Source organism: Electrophorus electricus, chromosome 13, assembly GCF_013358815.1.
Source record: "Electrophorus electricus isolate fEleEle1 chromosome 13, fEleEle1.pri, whole genome shotgun sequence".
Lineage (NCBI taxonomy): Eukaryota > Metazoa > Chordata > Actinopteri > Gymnotiformes > Gymnotidae > Electrophorus > Electrophorus electricus.
Window position 1 is genome coordinate 658,565 of NC_049547.1, and position 19,004 is coordinate 677,568.

The window sequence follows — 19,004 nt, forward strand, 5'->3', positions numbered from 1 at the left end:
GAGCCGTGTGAGGTGTGTGTAACGTTTCCGTTCATTGACCGCGCGCTGTGCTTGACTCACGCTCCGGTCCCGAGCTCCCGTGCACACTTGCAGCGTTTCTGTCCGCGTGAGCAGCTGCGGCTCAGGGGTCTCGCTCACGGGCCCACAGCGCGAGCCTGTTTCCGCTTTACGCTGCTGCTGGAATCTGCGCGTGCAGGCCTTCAGTGTCGTCCTGCAGCTCGTGCTCGTCTGTAATCGGACCTTTGTGTTGGTCGTGATGAGTCTTTCCTTATTGCTCGTGCACTCCGCGGACGTCTCGCTTTTCTCAAAGTAACATCGCGTTGGGTTTGTTTTTATAGGCGTCGGGGCGTTTGGGGCACTAGGAGGTGCCGCTCTGACCCGGCCCGCTCTGACCCGGCCCGCTCTGACCCGGCCCGCCCTGACCCGGCCCGCCCTGACCCGCTCTGACCCGGCCGCCTGGCAGCAGACCCGTCACTCCAGCTTCTTCAACAAGTGTAAGCAGCCTGTGTGTGTGTGTGTGTGTGTGTGTGTCGCTCTCCACATTCATTTTTAAGATTCTGTAGCATTCAATGCTCTCCGTTCTGAATACAGCCGAGGAACCCAATCAGTGTTTTGGACAGATGATTCAAATTGCGCGTGCTAATTTGACTCAGGTTGGCGACACGCAAGCCAGCCGGCTCGAGCAACGATGAGGCACTAGGTTAGTATGTCTACTGAAAGAACTGTCTGGAAAACGGACTCGGAGAGTCAAGTGTGGGCACATTTCGCCTCCATCACGAAGACCGTCAAGAAGAGTGTCAAAACCAGTATTCGGAAGGTGGTGTAGCTAAATCTGTCCACTGCAAACCGGGCAACGCCAGCAACTTGGCTGAGCATCTGGCCAAAAAGCTCCATGACCTCCTCAGAGAGCTGACAAGACGACAGGTTAGCAAGTTAAGGCCATGCCAGGAGCTTTAAGTGATGAGTAAAATGTTCACTTGAGAACTGGACTGTTTGAGAAGTCATCACTCGTATTTCCATGTGAGCCCATAATTCTCCTGTTTCTGTTTCCTTTGCAAATAGGCTGTCAGGCATGTGGCCTGCTGAACGCTACCTGTTAAAGTTCACATGGACTAATTTTAAACTAAAATATCAGTGTTTAAAACGGAGCATTGGGTGTAGTTTAACCTCAAATTATGAATGTTGTTCTTACTCTATTTTTACTCTATTTTATTCGTCCACACAGACCACAGTAGCGTCTGCTAGACAGAAACACAAAATATGGAAAAGACTCCAATGAAGGCTAAACAGACAAAACAACTGAACAGGAGAATGAGACTGATGGAAGACCAGATAGCTAAGAATTTAAACTGGCAAAGATGCTCCTTAATGTAATTGTAGGTGAAGAAATTTGAAGTTTATTATATAGTTATTATATATTTTATTATATAGTAAATGTACATACTTTTTTTAAAGCAAGATTTCAATGAAAAGTCAATTTCGCAATCCGATTTTTCTGTGTTCAATCCAATAAGCATTTTATTTTCAGGCACTTTTTGTGGGGGTTTTATGCCAAGGCATTGTTTTGGTATCGAGAATTGTGATACCATGCGTACTATCGCATCAAAGTCAAAATTCTGGTATGGTGACGAACTACTAAAGAGAGACCTTCATATCTTTCACTTGGCAAAACATATTCATATTCTCTGTTTGCAACACTGCGAAGTAGCCATGGCATACGTGTGATAATCTCTTGAGATTATCAGACAATGTGGTTCTTCGCTTTGCCTCATCCATTATTTTATGAGGTCAAGGAACTTTATTTATTGGGTGTTGTCTTAATTATGGCAGTCCTTAATTAAAACTTGGAAAAATGCTTTCCTACCAGTTTGATTCAAAACACAGTTAAGATCCAGAAAACTGTGATAACACCAAAAATCATGCCAGTTAGTGGATTGTTTGTTTGTAGGAAACTGAAGGGTGTAGGTGGTTGTGATGTGATGCCAGAGTTCTGTTAGCTGCACGGTGTCATCAGAAGTCAGGACTGGGCAACTAACACAAACCAGTAAAACACAGAAGCATTTCTGAGGTAATTACAGGCAGTGACTTCATCATGGGCTTTATGAATGTGAGTTTAGTCCCAGTGATCACAGTTTTCAAGTCCTTTTCCCACATCGTCTCTACAGAGATCAGTCTGGTCACTCTGGCTTCTTCCAGCACCGCTTGGAAGTGCGTCAGACCGGCACTTCCGCTCTCAGTGCGATATGTGCGATTTTCCCCCTCTGTATGGGGGCGCAGCCAATTACATTGACTCTACCCAGATTTGTGGGCCCACACAGGACAGCTTGAGCCAAGCCATGCCTGCTTTCCACTGGCCCGTATGTCTGGAGTTTGGTTACGGCTGTGTGAAGGTTTCAGCACTCTGTCCGGCTCATGCAAAACTGCGGCTGCGTTGATGGTGACCACAGCTGCACAATATATTGTTTATTAATCATTACTGCAGTATTGGCTTTGGCAATACCGATATATTGTTTATTAATCTTTATTGCAGTATTGGGTACTACAGAAGGCTACAGCATACAAGGGTGTTCTCCAACCGTCCCATTTTGGGGGTGTTTTGTTTTTTTGTGAATGGTGGAAACGTTCTGACTAGTCTCTCAGATTCCAGATGAGTGTTCTGTGTTGGTGTCCATATCATCACGCAAATATAAGATCTGGGTCACTGCAGGCTGAGAGCACAGATCTCAGATCAGTAGGAACTTGTCCTCAAGTCCTGCCCAAGGTAAAGCTGTAAAATGCTGTTTTTAAAGGGAACCAGTCATCAGAGAATATTAGATCAGCCTGACATGAGATGATTTTAAATCTAAAAGGCCAGCCCTCGCTCTAAGACATGAGGGTCCGCCAGCATGGCACATGTAGTGTGTGTGGGTTTTTTTTGGAAAGCTTGGTTTAGACCATCTAACCTCCGGGCCTGTAGCTAACTTCACATTTACAGCACTACGATGTAGCCCTTTTCTATTTGAATTCTTAATTGATTCTGTCTTTATTTTTAAAATTTGAGCAGTACCTGATCATCAGACCTGAGGTAGGGTAAGATGAGAGGGATACTGTAGACACTAGTCTTTTAAAGCACGACTGCTTTGGTGCACTGAGGTATTTGGTGAGTGAATGAGGGAGGGAGGCTCTAACCAAGCCTGCCATCTGTGGTACATTACTTTATTTTAGACTAGATTTTGCTACTATTAATATCCCATGAGGAATGACTTTCTGAAATGGTTTGCTTTGAAACATATACTAGGTGTTCTGTAGCGTTACTTAAAGCTGCAGTAAGCTACCACATGGTGATCGGTACCCGTACGTGTCTGGCAGCATCAGGCCTGTGTGGATTCTTTTGCTTGGTATTATGCCAGAATGTCTTTTAAGCTTTTTGTCTTAACACGTTTAGGTATGTGGATAATTAATGTCTCCGTACGTGGGCAGGCGTGTCCTGTGCCGCCTTTATGAACTGTGATAATAAGACTCCGGTGTCTGCAGAAGGACAGCAGAAGGTTGGCAGAGCTTCCTGTGCTGTGCTAAGTTACCTGCTCCTTGGGCTTGTTCTGCCCAGATATCTGCTGAGACTTATTGTTCAGTACTGCTGCGTATGGGATTAGAGGAGTTTTAATGCCAAATCAGTCTGTGTGTGTGGCCCGTCTCCGTCTGGCCCGCATTCCCGATCTTTTTTTAATTAAGTTCTAATTAATTCAGAACATCAGCCAACAGCACTCGGTTCCAGCGCCACTGTAAAACAGAACAACAAGTACAGGACGCAGAAAACCGAAAACCCACGGCAACAGCCGACCTTCTGAAGAGTAAACGTAAGAGTGATGCATTGTGCGTGAGCCTTTTGGTGTAGAGCAGGGAATGTTTGACAATAGTTCAGTGACTGTGTTAAACGGGCCTCACTATAGTTCCTGCATTCCCGAGCAAGTGGATTTTATGCTGTACAAGAACGTGTCCACTGAAGGTTTTATCTGAATACAGGTGTTGCTCCTTTGACTGAAGTGAGACTAAGACATAGGCTGGAGACACAAGCCACATGAGTCCACATGCCATTAACTCGGAACTGACTAAACCGATTATGAATCAACAACCCGTTTACCTTGAACATGACAAACCCACTGTGAATCAAATATTGTTTTTGTCAGAATACAGCCAGTTGAGTAACGGTGTGTGATGATCTGTCAATGACCTAGCCAGAAAGAAATTAGCCTAGCTGTGTTCTAACAGACCGTAGGACTGAATACATGGCGGAAAAATAAACATCGCTTAATATTATCAGTAAAGAAAATGAAACGTAGTTTTTCAACTGACAGATTTTAAGATGGACTCATTTTGGGAGTGTGGAGTGTCACTTTCTTTTTGTGACTTTAGTGCTATTTGCATAATTTTAATTTGGGGCTTCATGAGATGAAGGAATGCAGTATGTTGTGATATTAGGTTATTTCACACCGAATTAACTAACCACGTGGTCTGATAGACCAGCCTGCAGAATTCACACTGGAATAATTGTGATTGTTGTCATTTCTGTCATGTTTGAAACGCTACAGTGTTGGAGAGGTGGTAAGCTTATAACCATAACGTGTTGACACTACGTATACCAGCACTGCACTGACAGTTAGGAACACACATACTCTGAAGCCTGTGTGTTTGTCTCTGTGTGTACATTGTGTGTTTGAGAGTCTGTGTGCGTGCATGTGTGTGCACACGTGCTCATTCGTGTGTGTTTGCGTGTGCACACACGCATGTGCAATGTTTTCCGTTGAAGTGTGTGTGTGTGTGTGTGTGTTCCAGTGACTGCCGATGACCTGTGGCGTGGTGTGTTGGCAGAGAAGGGTTCTGGGACTCGGAAGGGCAGAGGGAAAAGGACCAAACGCAAAGTAAAGAAGAACCTGAACCATGGTCAGGTCCTGGGAGAAGGTGCGCACACACACCAAACCCTTCACAACTGTACACACTTTGATTCAGCCTTAAAGTGTGAACTGTTTTCTTCCCCATTTCCCCTGTGGTCCGTGATGGGTGACCCCTGTCCCCACTGAATTAGTGCACAGACTCCGCCTCCGCTGCAGGCGTGGCTCCAGCGCGGTGCGTGTCGATGCTCTAGTGCGTTACACCGCCCTCAGAGCTGTGAACATTCCTCTTCCATTCTGCCTTTTATTGTGAAGTGAATCCTCTAAGCTTCTAACTGGCCTACTGCACTGAAGAGTGGAAGGTGCCACATGAATGGCTGTGTATTCTCTGGGGTTTATAGGGGTGGGCTCTCTGACTGACCCTCTCACTTGCCCTCCAGGTCGCGGGGGCTACCTCTGGCCTGGCCTCAACGCTCCAGTGGTGAAGGACGGCACTCTTCAGTCCTTCTCCAGGCGTGGGGAGGCGGAGCAGGAGGAGAAGAGGGCGGAGCTTGAGCGGCAGAGAGAGGAGTGGGACAGGAAGCGGAAGATAAAAGTGAAGAGAGAGAGAGGCTGGACAGGCAACTCCTGGGGAGGGATCAGCCTTGGTACCCCAGACCCTGGTCCCAACGGAGGTGTGTGTGTGTGTGTGTGTGTGTGTGTGTGTGCACCCAATACACATGGGTACATGAGCGGTTATGGCAGTCAGGAGTGACCTCCTAAAACTGATATTTCTGGATGTGTAATACAGAATATTAAGCGTACTATAAGATGATTGTTCACACAGCACAGATGTGGACGGTGTGCTTTGACGCAGCACTCCAGATGAGTCCCAGCATCATGTGATCGCTTATAACAGCTACTTAGTTCTGTTTATAACATATTTATAACATTGTGAGTGTCACTGGCCTTAGCACATGTTTCTGCTCTTACACACACCCTTGGGGGGGCGCTAAACAATTTCTGACATTGACTCCAGCCGATCTGAAAAGCTCCCAGGCTCTGGAACTGCTATTATTATTATTATTATTATTATTATTATTATTATTTACATTTATATAGCGTTTTACAGACAGATATCAGCTTTTACACTCACACAGCGATGCCACTACAGAATGTTATTGCCTTGAGAAGTGCAGGCAGCTGGTATGCTCGTCTCTCTCGCTGTCTCTGCCTTAATCCAGCATTAAGCACCTGGTGTCACACAAAACAAGCTTTTGCTCTCAGGACAGCTTCTTTTATCTTTTTCTAGCCACCTGTCTGTGTCTCCATGACGATTAGATTTCCTGGTTGCTGATTGGCCAGCGGTGATGGGCTTGGCATGTGTTTGCCATGATGATGGATTGCTTGGCGATGTTGCGAATGTAAATCATGTAGAGATTGATGCTGCGATGTCCTCACCGTTGGGTGACCATGGCAGCAGCCCCACCTTGTATCTCGGATATGTTCCTGAGTGAAACCAGTTATCACAGCAACAGCTGAGCCTTGAGCAAAAGCACACACACACACAGACATGCACACGCACAGTGAGCTTCTACAGGGATGTGCTGTTTCTTCATATATATAGTAATGTACATGTAATATTTTTCTTATTTTCAGAAACATATGAAGACTTTGATTCCCGTGTTATTGAGGTGAGTTCATAGACATCCTCCCGTGTGTGTGTGTATGTACTTTAACACCTGCAGGGCTGTTTACCGATACCTTTGAAGGTCTTAAATCTCTAGATGTTTTGCTTCAGGCAGAACTTCCTTGATTTGTATGTGGGTTTGGCGGGATGGGCCCCAAGACTCTACACTCAGTCATTTGTATATATTAAGTGTGAGGAGGGTGGGTAGTTCATCTTTTACTGTGTCATGTTTAAACTGCTGTTCTCAGCACAGCAGGGATGCTCACATGGTATTTTCCTGCTAGTGGGAGTGTGACACGCAGCAATGTTTAGACATCCGTGCAAATGTCACGCTCCGACACTCCTACAGTCAGGACGGCCGGCACAACTCCACATAGCACTACACTATGTCGCTACCTGAGCGCGGTGAGAAGTACAGGTGTTTGCTACCTGCCCTTTCTGGACCCTATCTGCCCCATGTTTTTATTCCGTTTTAGCTACGTTGCAGAAGTACTTCATTTTGAATATAATCCGTTGTTTTGCTAACCGCCAAATCCGTATTATCAGATATAATCAGACACTGTACAAGTATCTGATGGTCTGGTGGAGAAATGAGCTCCAGAAGCTCCTCAGCTCAGGTACGAGATGGAGAATTAGCATGTTAGCGCAGCGATTAGCCTCTTGCTCTTATTACTCTTGTATTCCTGCGACTTGTCGTTCCTGTTTGTTTATTTTATTTATTTTTCAGTCTTTCCACTCAATTTCCATAAAGGTCTTCTGGTAGCTTCACTGCTCACACGCTAAAAGCATAAAAACATGAAAACATAGTCCAAAGATCCGTAATAACGGTCAGTCTCTCTCTCTCTCCGTGATGGATGGCGGGCGTGGAGCTCTTCAGCCTGTCACTCGGCTCTTCTCCGCAGAGAGATGAGTTGCAGTGAGTCAGCGGGACTTGAAAACCACATGATCAGGAATGGGAATGACAGCTAAAGCTGTGAGCTGCCGTTAGCGCTCCCCGGAGCCGTTCCCACCTCACCGACGGTTCAGGGCTTCACCCTCTCAGATTAAGGCCAGACGGAATAAGTTTGCAAGGGAAGATTAAGGAACTGGATAGATTTAAGTGGCATTTCTAATGATATCAAATGCATAATAAATCACCCAGAGTAATGTCTCTCACACACACACACGTGTCTGTAGTAGATCCAGTTGACTTCCAAAGGCATGTTAATGAAATTCAATGTTTCCTGGAAGATGGTCACACTTCCAGAGGGAGGGAGGGAGGGAGGGAGAGAGAATGAGAATCCTCGTGAGTGTGAGGGAGAAGATAGCTACAGTGAGGAGAGGAGACAGATTCCTTTAATACGTGAACCCCTGGAAAAAACGCTTTAAACTGCCCCCCCCCCCCCCCCAACTCCCCTCAAACACCCAGAGAGGGAGAAGCTCTTAAGGCCAGAGGCTTTGATCACACAGTCCCTCCTTTGTACAAACAGGCTTTTATCACTTTTCCTCTTCCTGAGCTTTTCTGTAAAGTCAGATTTATTCTGTGAGATTTAAAACGTGTGTGTGCTTTTGCTTCTACTTTATTGGCTCTTCATTTCCAGTACTCCACCTGGTAGTTGGTTAATAATTAATAGTCAATAGTTAATAGCTGATGGCCATGGAAGGTGCTGCTTTGATCTTGTGCGTACGCGGGATTGGTCTTTTGGCGCTCTGTTGGCCGCATTTCTGTTTGAATTAGACACGATCCACTTACTGAGAGAGAGGTGTGGAGAGCCGGCTAGCTTGGTGGGTGGGTGGGTGAGTGAGTGAGTGACCTTGAGTGTCTCAGTAATGATGTTAACAGCATTGAAATACCTCCTCTGTTCTACATACGTATGTGCGCGCACATACACACAGGTCAGTTTTCCTCCAGCTCCAACACTACTCCATTGTTTTTCTTTCTCGATTTTTGTCTCGTTCAAAACTAAAAATGACACCTAATGTCCAAATCCACTATGCTTTCTCCCATTTATTAACACACGTGCACACATTTTAGCATAATGCCTTAATAATCACTCATTCCTGCAGGGACAGACTTTTTTTTTATTGATTGTGTGATGTGGTGGTGAACGTGTGCTAGTGGCTGTTAGCGTGTAGCTAATGTGCTGGTTTTATGTAAGGGATGTGTGTGTATGTGTGTGTGTGTGTGTGTGTATTATCCAGAGTACCTTAAAGCACTGACACATAGGGAAGGCCGCTAGTAAACGCCGCACTGAAGCCAAAGCAGTTTAGTTCTGTACAGAACGGGTGCGCCCACACACACACACACACACACCTCCTGTATGTGTGTATACACTCCCGTATATGTTTGCGCACCCTGTGTTTGTGCGCGCATGTTTGCGTAACTGGAGCATGAGAACCATGTGGCATACTGCAGTCTACTTGCAGCGCTGTAATATTGCCCCCTGCTGCTGATGTGTGGGCAGTGCACACTGCAAAGCTCTGACCCTGGACTTAGAAATGGCATGTTTGTGTTGTTTTGATTGACAGGTGAAGAGTGTATTCAATATGACAGCCAAAGAGGGCAGAAAACGCTCTGTGAGCTGCCTTGTTGCTGTGGGCAATGGCAATGGAGCTGCAGGCAAGTACAGAAATCTCTCTTACACACACACTTTCTCACACACACACTTTCACACACACACACACACACACTTACAGACACACACTCACATTTATACACACACACGCACACACTTACACACACACTCACACTTATACACACACGCACGCGCAGAGTTACACACACTTACAGGCACACACACTCACACTTACAGACGCGCGCACACACACTTACAGACACGCGCGCACACACACACACACACACTTACAGACACGCGCACGCACACACACTTACAGACACGCGCGCGCACGCACACACACTTACAGACACGCGCGCGCACTCACACAGACACTTACAGACGCGCGCGCGCACACACACACACACACTCACACACACAGACACGCGCGCGCGCGCACACACACACACTCACACACACTTACAGACACGCGTGCGCGCGCACACACACACACTCACACACTTACAGACGCCGCTGCGCGCACACACACTCACACACACTTACAGACACGTGCGCGCGCACACACACTTACAGACACGCGCGCACACACACACACACACACACACACAGACACGCGCGCGCGCGCACACACACACACACACTTACAGACGCGCACACACACACACACACACATACACTTACAGACACGCGCGCACACACACACACACACACACACACTTACAGACACACGCACTCCCACACACACGCACATACTTATATACACACACACTTATACACACACGCACGCGCAGAGTTACACACACTTACAGGCACACGCACGCGCACACACACACACAGGCACACGCACACTTACACACACACTTACACACACTCTCACACACACTTACAGGCACACACGCACTCACACACTGACTCACTCACTCACACACACACACACACACTCACACACATACACGCGCACACACTCACACACGCGTGCACAGACACACGCGTGCACAGACACACGCGCGCACAGACACACGCGCGCACAGACACACGCGCGCACAGACACACGCGCGCACAGACACGCGCGCACAGACACACCTGCGCGCACACACTTATACACACACGCACGCGCAGAGTTACACACACTCACAGGCGCACGCACATACACACTCACAGGCGCACGCACATACACACTCACAGGCGCACGCACATACACACTCACAGGCGCACGCACATACACACTCACAGGCGCACGCACATACACACTCACAGGCGCACGCACATACACACTCACAGGCGCACGCACATACACTCACAGACGCACGCACACTTACAGACGCACGCACTCACACGCACTCACACACACACTTATACACACACATGTGCAGAGTTACACACACTTACAGACGCACGCACACACACACTTAGACACACACACACACTTACAGGCACGCATACGCATGCACGCACACACGCGCGCGCACACGCAGAATTACACACGCACTCACGCACACACACACACATACACACGCACACACACACTTACAGACACACGCACACACACGCGCAGTTACACACACTCACACACACTCACACACACGCACACTCACACACACTCACGCACACTCACACTCACATGCACACTCACGCACACTCACGCGTGCACACGCGCGTGCGCACTCACACACGCACAGAGTTACACACACTTACACTCACGCACGCACACACACACACTCACACACACTCACACACAAATAAAGTTAAAATAAGTAAAATAACTTTTGTCTACTACTATTCATGAGGATTTGTAGCATTCCACACTTGTGGATGTGTGGTTATAACTTTGTATATTTGTATAAGTGTGTGTGATACACAGTGTATTTGTGTAATATTCATGACCTAGTGGATGGGTCTAACCCTAACTCCTTGTGGATGGGTGGTTTTTGACTGGGCATGTTGGCTCCAGTGTGATGGGTACTGATAATGACAAGATTTCCATTTGAAATCCATGTTTTTGCTAGCTAATAGTGTGTCTGTCTGTGTGTGGGGCGCTGTGTGTGGGGCGCTGTGTGTGGGGCGCTGTGTGTGTGTGGGGCGCTGTGTGTGTGTGTGTGTGTGGCACTTTGTGTGTGTGTCTGTGTGTGTGTGTGTCTGTGGGGCGCTGTGTGTGTGTCTGGGGGGGCGCTGTGTGGGGGCGCTGTGTGTGTGGGGGCGCTGTGTGTGTGTGGGGTGGGGCGCTTTGTGTGTGTGTGGGGGGGGCGCTTTGTGTGTGTGTGGGGGGGGCGCTTTGTGTGTGTGTGGCGCTGTGTGTGTGTGTCTGTGTGTGTCTGTGTCTATGGCGCTTTGTGTGTCTGTGTCTATGGCGCTTTGTGTGTCTGTGTCTATGGCGCTTTGTCTGTCTGTGTGTGGCGCTGTGTGTGGGGGGGGCGCTTTGTGTGTGTGTGTGTGGGGGGGGCGCTTTGTGTGTGTGGGGGGGAGCGCTTTGTGTGTGTGTGGCGCTTTTGTGTGTGTGTGTGTGTGTGGCGCTTTTGTGTGTGTGGCGCTGTGTGTGTGTGTGGCGCTGTGTGTGTGTGTGTGGCGCTTTGTGTGTGTGTGTGTGTGTGTGTGGCGCTTTGTGTGTGTGTGTGTGTGTGTGTGGCGCTTTGTGTGTGTGTGTGTGTGTGGCGCTTTGTGTGTGTGTGTGTGTGTGTGGCGCTTTGTGTGTGTGTGTGTGTGTGGCGCTTGTGTGTGTGTGTGTGTGTGGCGCTTTGTGTGTGTGTGTGTGTGTGTGGCGCTTTGTGTGTGTGTGTGTGTGTGTGTGGGCGCTTTGTGTGTGTGTGTGTGGCGCTTTGTGTGTGTGTGTGTGTGTGTGGCGCTTTGTGTGTGTGGGGTGTGGCGCTTTGTGTGTGTGTGTGTGTGTGGCGCTTTGTGTGTGTGTGTGTGTGTGGCGCTTTGTGTGTGTGTGTGTGTGTGGCGCTTTGTGTGTGTGTGTGTGTGTGGCGCTTTGTGTGTGTGTGTGTGGGGGGGGCGCTTTGTGTGTGTGGGGGGGGAGCGCTTTGTGTGCGTGGGGGGTGCTTTGTGTGTGTGTGGCGCTTTGTGTGTGTGTGTGTGTGTGTGTGTGTGGCGCTGTGTGTGTGTGTGGCGCTGTGTGTGTGTGTGGCGCTGTGTGTGTGTGTGTGGCGCTTTGTGTGTGTGTGTGTGTGTGTGGCGCTTTGTGTGTGTGTGTGTGGCGCTTTGTGTGTGTGTGTGGCGCTTTGTGTGTGTGTGTGGCGCTTTGTGTGTGTGTGTGGCGCTTTGTGTGTGTGTGTGGCGCTTTGTGTGTGTGTGTGTGTGTGTGGCGCTTTTGTGTGTGTGTGTGTGTGTGTGTGGCGCTTTTGTGTGTGTATGTGTGTGTGTGTGTGTGTGGCGCTTTTGTGTGTGTATGTGTGTGTGTGTGTGTGGCGCTTTTGTGTGTGTATGTGTGTGTGTGTGGCGCTTTTGTGTGTGTGTGTGTGTGTGGCGCTTTTGTGTGTGTGTGTGTGTGGGGCGCTTTTGTGTGTGTGTGTGGGGGGGCGCTTTTGTGTGTGGGGGGGCGCTTTTGTGTGTGTGTGGGGGCGCGTGTGTGTGTGGGGCGCTTTTGTGTGTGTGTGTGTGGGGCGCTTTTGTGTGTGTGTGTGTGTGTGTGGGGCGCTTTTGTGTGTGTGTGTGTGTGTGTGTGGCGCTTTTGTGTGTGTGTGTGTGTGTGTGGCGCTTTTGTGTGTGTGTGTGTGTGTGTGTGTGTGGCGCTTTTGTGTGTGTGTGTGTGTGTGTGTGTGTGGCGCTTTTGTGTGTGTGTGTGTGTGTGTGTGTGGCGCTTTTGTGTGTGTGTGTGTGTGTGTGTGTGTGTGTGTGTGTGTGTGTGTGTGGCGCTTTTGTGTGTGTGGCGCTTTTGTGTGTGTGGCGCTTTTGTGTGTGTGTGTGGCGCTTTTGTGTGTGTGTGTGGCGCTTTTGTGTGTGTGTGTGTGTGTGTGTGTGTGTGGCGCTTTTGTGTGTGTGGGGGGGTGCTTTTGTGTGTGTGTGTGTGGGGGGGCGCTTTTTTGTGTGTGTGGGGCGCTTTTGTGTGTGTGTGTGTGTGTGTGGCGCTTTTGTGTGTGTGTGTGTGTGTGTGGCGCTTTTGTGTGTGTGTGTGTGGCGCTTTTGTGTGTGTGTGTGTGTGTGTGTGTGTGTCTGGGGCGCTTTGTGTGTGTGGGGTGCTGTGGGGGGTGTGTCGGGCGCTGTGGGTGTGTGTGTGTGAAGTAGATTACTATTTTTATTTCATTTATTTAACTTTTTAATGAGTTTAATGAGTTTTTCTGTGTTCAGGATTTGCTTTGGGAAAAGCAGCAGACAGAATCACAGCTCTGAGAAAGGTCTGTGTGTGTGTGTCAAACCTCCTCACATACCCAGACTTCTCTGGATTAGCACACAAATATTTCAGATATGATAGTAGGGGTGTGTTGGTATAAATACTAAATATTTGTGATATGTGGTTTTCAGGCCAAGAACAGAGCAATACACTATCTCTATTACATCGAAAGATATAATAACCACACCAGTAAGTCATCGTGTGAGCGTGTGTGTGTGTGTGTGTGTGTGTGTGTGTGTGTGTGTGTGTGTGTGTGTGTGTGTGTGAGCGTATCATGACTCTCTTCTCTCTTGCTATAGTTTACCATGACATCGACTCCACCTTCAAAAGAACCACCCTGCGCATGAAAAAACAAAACAAGGGTAAAAGAAGAGTTGACTATCTGTCACATGAGGACTCCAGTCACACAACACTAAATACATTCTTGAGTTTTTATGGCATCAGGCAGTTTGATTAAAAATATAACAAGTCTGTCATTGAAGAATTCCTGTTCCCACTAATATGATGCATTAGAAGATGTCTTACATTCTTTTCTCTCACTGTGTGTGCGTGTCTCTGTGCGTGTCTCTGTGCGTGTCTCTGTGCGTGCGTGTCTGTGCGTGCGTGCGTGTCTGTCTGTGCGTGTCTCTGCGTGCGTGCGTGTCTGCGTGCGTGCGTGTCTGTGCGTGCGTGCGTGTCTCTGCGTGCGTGTCTGCGTGCGTGCGTGTGTGTGTGCGTGTCTGCGTGCGTGTCTGCGTGCGTGTCTCTGTGCGTGTGTGCGTGTCTGCGTGCGTGTCTGTGCGTGCATGTCTGCGTGCGTGTCTGTGCGTGCGTGTCTGCGTGCGTGTCTGCATGCGTACGTGTCTCTGCGTACGTGTCTCTGCGTGCGTGTCTGTGCGTGCGTGTCTGTGCGTGCGTGTCTGTGCGTGCGTGTCTGCATGCGTACGTGTCTGTGCGTGCGTGTCTGTGCGTGCGTGTCTGTGCGTGCGTGTCTGTGCGTGCGTGTCTGTGCGTGCGTGTCTGTGCGTGCGTGTCTGCATGCGTACGTGTCTCTGCGTGCGTGTCTGCGTGCGTGTCTGCGCGTGCGTGTCTGCGCGTGCGTGTCTGTGCGTGCGTGTGTGTCTGTGTGCGTGCGTGTCTGCGCGTGCGTGTCTGCGCGTGCGTGTCTGTGCGTGCGTGTCTGCATGCGTGCGTGTCTCTGTGCGTGCGTGTCTGCGTGCGTGTCTGCATGCGTGCGTGTCTGCATGCGTACGTGTCTCTGCGTGCGTGTCTCTGTGCGTGCGTGCGTGTCTGCGTGCGTGTCTGCATGCGTACGTGTCTGTGCGTGCGTGTCTGTGCGTGCGTGTCTGTCTGTGCGTGTGTGTGCGTGCATGTCTCTGTGCGTGCCTCTGCGTGCATGCGTGTCTCTGCGTGCGTGCGTGTCTCTGCGTGCGTGCGTGTCTCTGCGTGCGTGCGTGTCTCTGTGCGTGTGTGCGTGCGTGCGTGCGTGTCTGCGTGCGTGCGTGCGTGTCTGCGTGCGTGCGTGCGTGTCCGCGTGCGTGTCTGTGCGTGCGTGTCTGTGCGTGCGTGTCTGTGCGTGCGTGTCTGTGCGTGCGTGCGTGTCTGCGTGCGTGCGTGTCTCTGTGCGTGCGTGTCTGCGTGCGTGCGTGTCTCTGCGTGCGTGCGTGTCTCTGCGTGCGTGCGTGTCTCTGTGCGTGCGTGCGTGTCTCTGCGTGCGTGTCTCTGCGTGCGTGCGTGTCTCTGTGCGTGCGTGTCTGTGTCTGCGTGCGTGCGTGTCTGCGTGCGTGCGTGTCTGCCTGTGCGTGCGTGTCTGTGCGTGCGTGTCTGCGTGCATGCGTGTCTGTGCGTGCGTGTCTGCGTGCGTGCGTGTGTCTGTGCGTGCGTGTCTGTGCGCGTACGTGTCTCTGTGCGTGCGTGCGTTTCTCTGTTCATGTAGGTTACGGTCTTCACTGCCACAGGGCTGTGATCACCATATGTAAGCTGATTGGCATCGAGGACATGTATGCCAAAGTGGAGGGCTCAGTTAACCTGCTCAACATCACCCGGGCACTGTTCCATGGGCTGGCCAAACAGGTGAGATCTTATTGAAACACCATGGAGATCTGCACACTCACGGCTGACGCAGATGACACCACATTAGTTGTCATACACTGCAATCTCAGTCATATTTTTCCATTGGTTTTGTATAAGCTCACCTGGTAGAGCAGGTTTCCCATGTGCGCCGTCTGCACTCAACACAGCTGCTGGCTAATACAGGCTTGCTTCAGCCTCAAACATCTGCCGGGCAAACGAATCATTTAGAAATGTTAGTGTCCAACGAAGTTACACGTCCAAATTTCAGGACGTCTCTCCATTCTGGGACTACACCAGCCTGATTTCCACATGTCAAACCTCCACACAAAATAAAATTTGAATGCAGGGCTTACTGCTGTGTATTTGTTTTGTTTTAATCATCTAACAAAATGTTTTTAAAACATTTATTTTTAAAAAGGTGGGTTTTGAGAAACATATTTACATTTGCGGCATGTAGCAGATGCTCTTATCCAGAGCGACTTACAGAAGTGCTTTTTCATTTCCTCATAGATACATCCTAGTACAGTACAGTAGGTTAGAGTCCAAGATACCAATGAACTAGAATACTGTAGAATACAGGGATCAATGCTGATACCTAGAAGTATAAAATGCATATAAACTCTATGAGACAACAATCAGTGCAATAAACAATAAACACTAGTTTGTTAGACAACATAAACAATAAACAAAAGTCAGTCCTCTACAATTTGTCCAGAATGCAGCAGCACGACTGGTCTTCAGTCTTCCGAAGTTCACACACGTCACTCCACTGCTGCGCTCCCTTCATTGGCTTCCAGTAGCTGCACGTATCAGATTTAAAACCTTGATGCTTGCCTACAAAGCCAAAAATGGACCAGCCCCTTCATACATGAGGTGAATGGACAAAATCCGATCCGTACCTCGAGTACTTCGAACCTCAAGTACGGCTCGGCTTGAAATGCCTTGCTTCAGTGAGTTCAGGCAGAATTTCCTTGATTTGTATGTGGGTTCGGGGGGTGCGATGTTTGGGAGTGAGTTGGGGGTGGGACTAGCAGAGTGTCTCATGGAGACAAGCATGGAGACTATTTTCTGTCCTGGCTCCAAGATGGTGGATTGAACTCCCGCTTGCTGTCCGGACAGCAGAGTCCCTTGCAGTCTTTAAACGCAGACTGAAGACCATCTATTCATGGAATATTTAAAGGACAACTGACACTGCTCCCTTATTGACTGACTAAATTAATACTTATTGTAGGGTGTTGTTTGTTGTCTAACAGTCTCTAGCACTTATTGTTTGTAGTTCTTATCATTGTTTAAGATAGACCTTATGTATTTTGCACTTCTAGGTATCAGCATTGATCCCTGTATTTCTACAGTATTCTAGTTCATTGGTATCTTGGACTCTAACCTACTGTACTAGGATGTATCTATGAGGAAATGACAAAGCACTTTTGTAAGTTGCTCTGGATAAGAGCATCTGCTACATGCTGTAAATGTAAATATAGGAGCAGTGTCAGTTGTCCTTTTAAATATTCTGCAAATAGATGGGTCTTCAGTCTGCGTGGAAGATTGAAGTGCAGTCGTGCTGCTGCATTCTGCATTCTATAGAGGTTTGATGGCTCTTAGGGGAAGACCAGCAAGTAGCGAGTTGCAGTAGTCTAGCTTTAAGATCACAAGAGACTGCACAAGCACCTGGGCAGCCGAATCCTTCACATGTTACAAAGGAGAAATCTGCAAGACCTGCTTGGATTAGTTGTCCAAAGTTCTACCCAGACTACGGGCAGCTTCGGATGGTGATGCCAGGGAGTTCTCAAAGGAAACTGTGAGGTCATGGTAAGGGTTGGGAGTACCTGGGATTTTTCTCATGTATGGAACAAATGGGATGTATTTTCTGAGGAGGCAGGTTTGACGCTGGTGTCTGAGGTTGCAGACATGCTGCCTGTCATCTCTTAGGATCTCATTAGCACCACTTACCATACAAACACAAGTTGCGTTCAGCAAGTCAGACATCTGATGGTTGGACAGTTGCCATGACAACTCAATACCAGTTTCTTTGTCCCTCGTCTTCCCTCGTCTCTTCCTCTCCTTTCTTCTCCATCTCTTTCTCTCCTCTCTTTCACTCTCTCTCTCTCCTCTCCTTCTGTTTACATAATGACTTTGTACTGTGTTTTATGCAAATTACATTATGGACCGTAATATTAACATAGGAAGAGGCGATAGGCCAATCAGCCGTTTAATGTCCAATCCGCACGCATGCTGTTGCTGCATTGATTTTGGTGGGGTGTCACTGTCAATCAACCACAGTGTTATATTCTCGTTAGCCTGCGCTGTTTGCTTAATTGGCTCTGAGAAACGAGCCGTTAAGCATCCTGGTAGCATGTCTGGGGAAATGGTGTAGTGAAATCCCCTTCACCTTGACAATTGGTTTTTAAAAAAACTCCAAATTGCAAGCTCCGTGAAATAAGGGCGTAGGAGCAGTGGTGAGCCTATTATGTGGTGAATTAGGTTTGAATTCCAGTGGTGCCATGTGTTCCTTGAGGACACAGTTCTCTGTTCTCAGCTATGGATAGCAGTGTGGGATCATTCGTGTGGTGGAAGCTGAGTGTTTACTGTGGAGGCATATCAATGCTGCCTGAGTGTCCAGTTTCAGCAGTTCAGAAACTCGGTGGTGTCGGGCTTCATGCACTCAACGTTGCCGTCACGTTTTAGGGACTGGCAGTAGTCTGGTTCAATCTGTGGAAAGCTAAAGATGATCGCATGTGCTTTTAAAAAGTAGTGTTTTGGATCTGCAGGAGACGCACCAGGCTCTGGCTGACAAGAAGCAGCTGAACGTGGTGGAGTTCCGCGAGGAGCAGGGCGTGCTTCCCATCGTCGTGGCCAAGCCCAAGCTGGGTGCCCGGAACAATCCGGAAGTGGAGGACGATGTGCCGAACACCAAGCTGCACTGGGCCGACGTGCAGGCCGCCCAGGGTTGGAAGAGCTCTGTGTGGGCCGGGGTGAAGAGGACCGTCTGGTGACCCCAAACGACCGTTTGAACAGATCCGAGCATGCGCGCACACACACACATGCGCACACCTGCCTGTCACACTTACATACACGCCCTTGACCCCAAAGAGAGTTTGACTGAGTGGGTAGGACGGTTGGGGTGGATCAGATGCTCTCGATCAGGTAGAAGTGGAGTCTCAGCTGCAGTTCTGCCTAATCAGACTGCAGATTTACACTCTAGTCTCACAAATTTATAACTGTTGTCATTGTAGAGAACCCAATAAAAGTTTCACACCATCTGCATTGCAATTTCTGGTTTTGTGGGGTTGTAATCGTTTTTGGGTTTGAATTTAAGGCAAGGGACGTGTCTGCTTAAGTGAGATTCAGCATTGACTCGAGTGTTAAAGGAATATTTTTTTTTTCAAAAATACTTTTTTTTAAACCTGATTTTTACTGAGACTGAATAGCAAAAAGCTCTTGTTCACTGACGCCCACGTGACCTGTTTCGGGTAAAGGAAGACGAGAGGTTTTTGTCAAACCTAGGGAGTGTCCCCGTTCTCTCATGATCTCAT

At 48.7% G+C, this 19,004-nt stretch overlaps 1 protein-coding gene across 1 annotated transcript in view; it reads left to right on the plus strand.

Moving 5' to 3' along the window:
* Positions 1–18,731, plus strand: part of mrps5 (mitochondrial ribosomal protein S5) — an 18,809-nt gene extending 78 nt beyond the window's left edge. Inside the window, exons 2-11 of the mRNA XM_027032817.2 lie at positions 339–494; positions 4,813–4,938; positions 5,309–5,542; positions 6,507–6,541; positions 9,046–9,136; positions 13,377–13,423; positions 13,551–13,608; positions 13,719–13,781; positions 15,335–15,471; positions 18,240–18,731. Of these exons, the coding sequence (XP_026888618.2) occupies positions 339–494; positions 4,813–4,938; positions 5,309–5,542; positions 6,507–6,541; positions 9,046–9,136; positions 13,377–13,423; positions 13,551–13,608; positions 13,719–13,781; positions 15,335–15,471; positions 18,240–18,464 (1,172 nt within the window). The 3' untranslated portion in view covers positions 18,465–18,731. The remainder of the gene's footprint in view (positions 1–338; positions 495–4,812; positions 4,939–5,308; positions 5,543–6,506; positions 6,542–9,045; positions 9,137–13,376; positions 13,424–13,550; positions 13,609–13,718; positions 13,782–15,334; positions 15,472–18,239) is intronic.
* Positions 18,732–19,004: the final 273 nt, after the last annotated feature.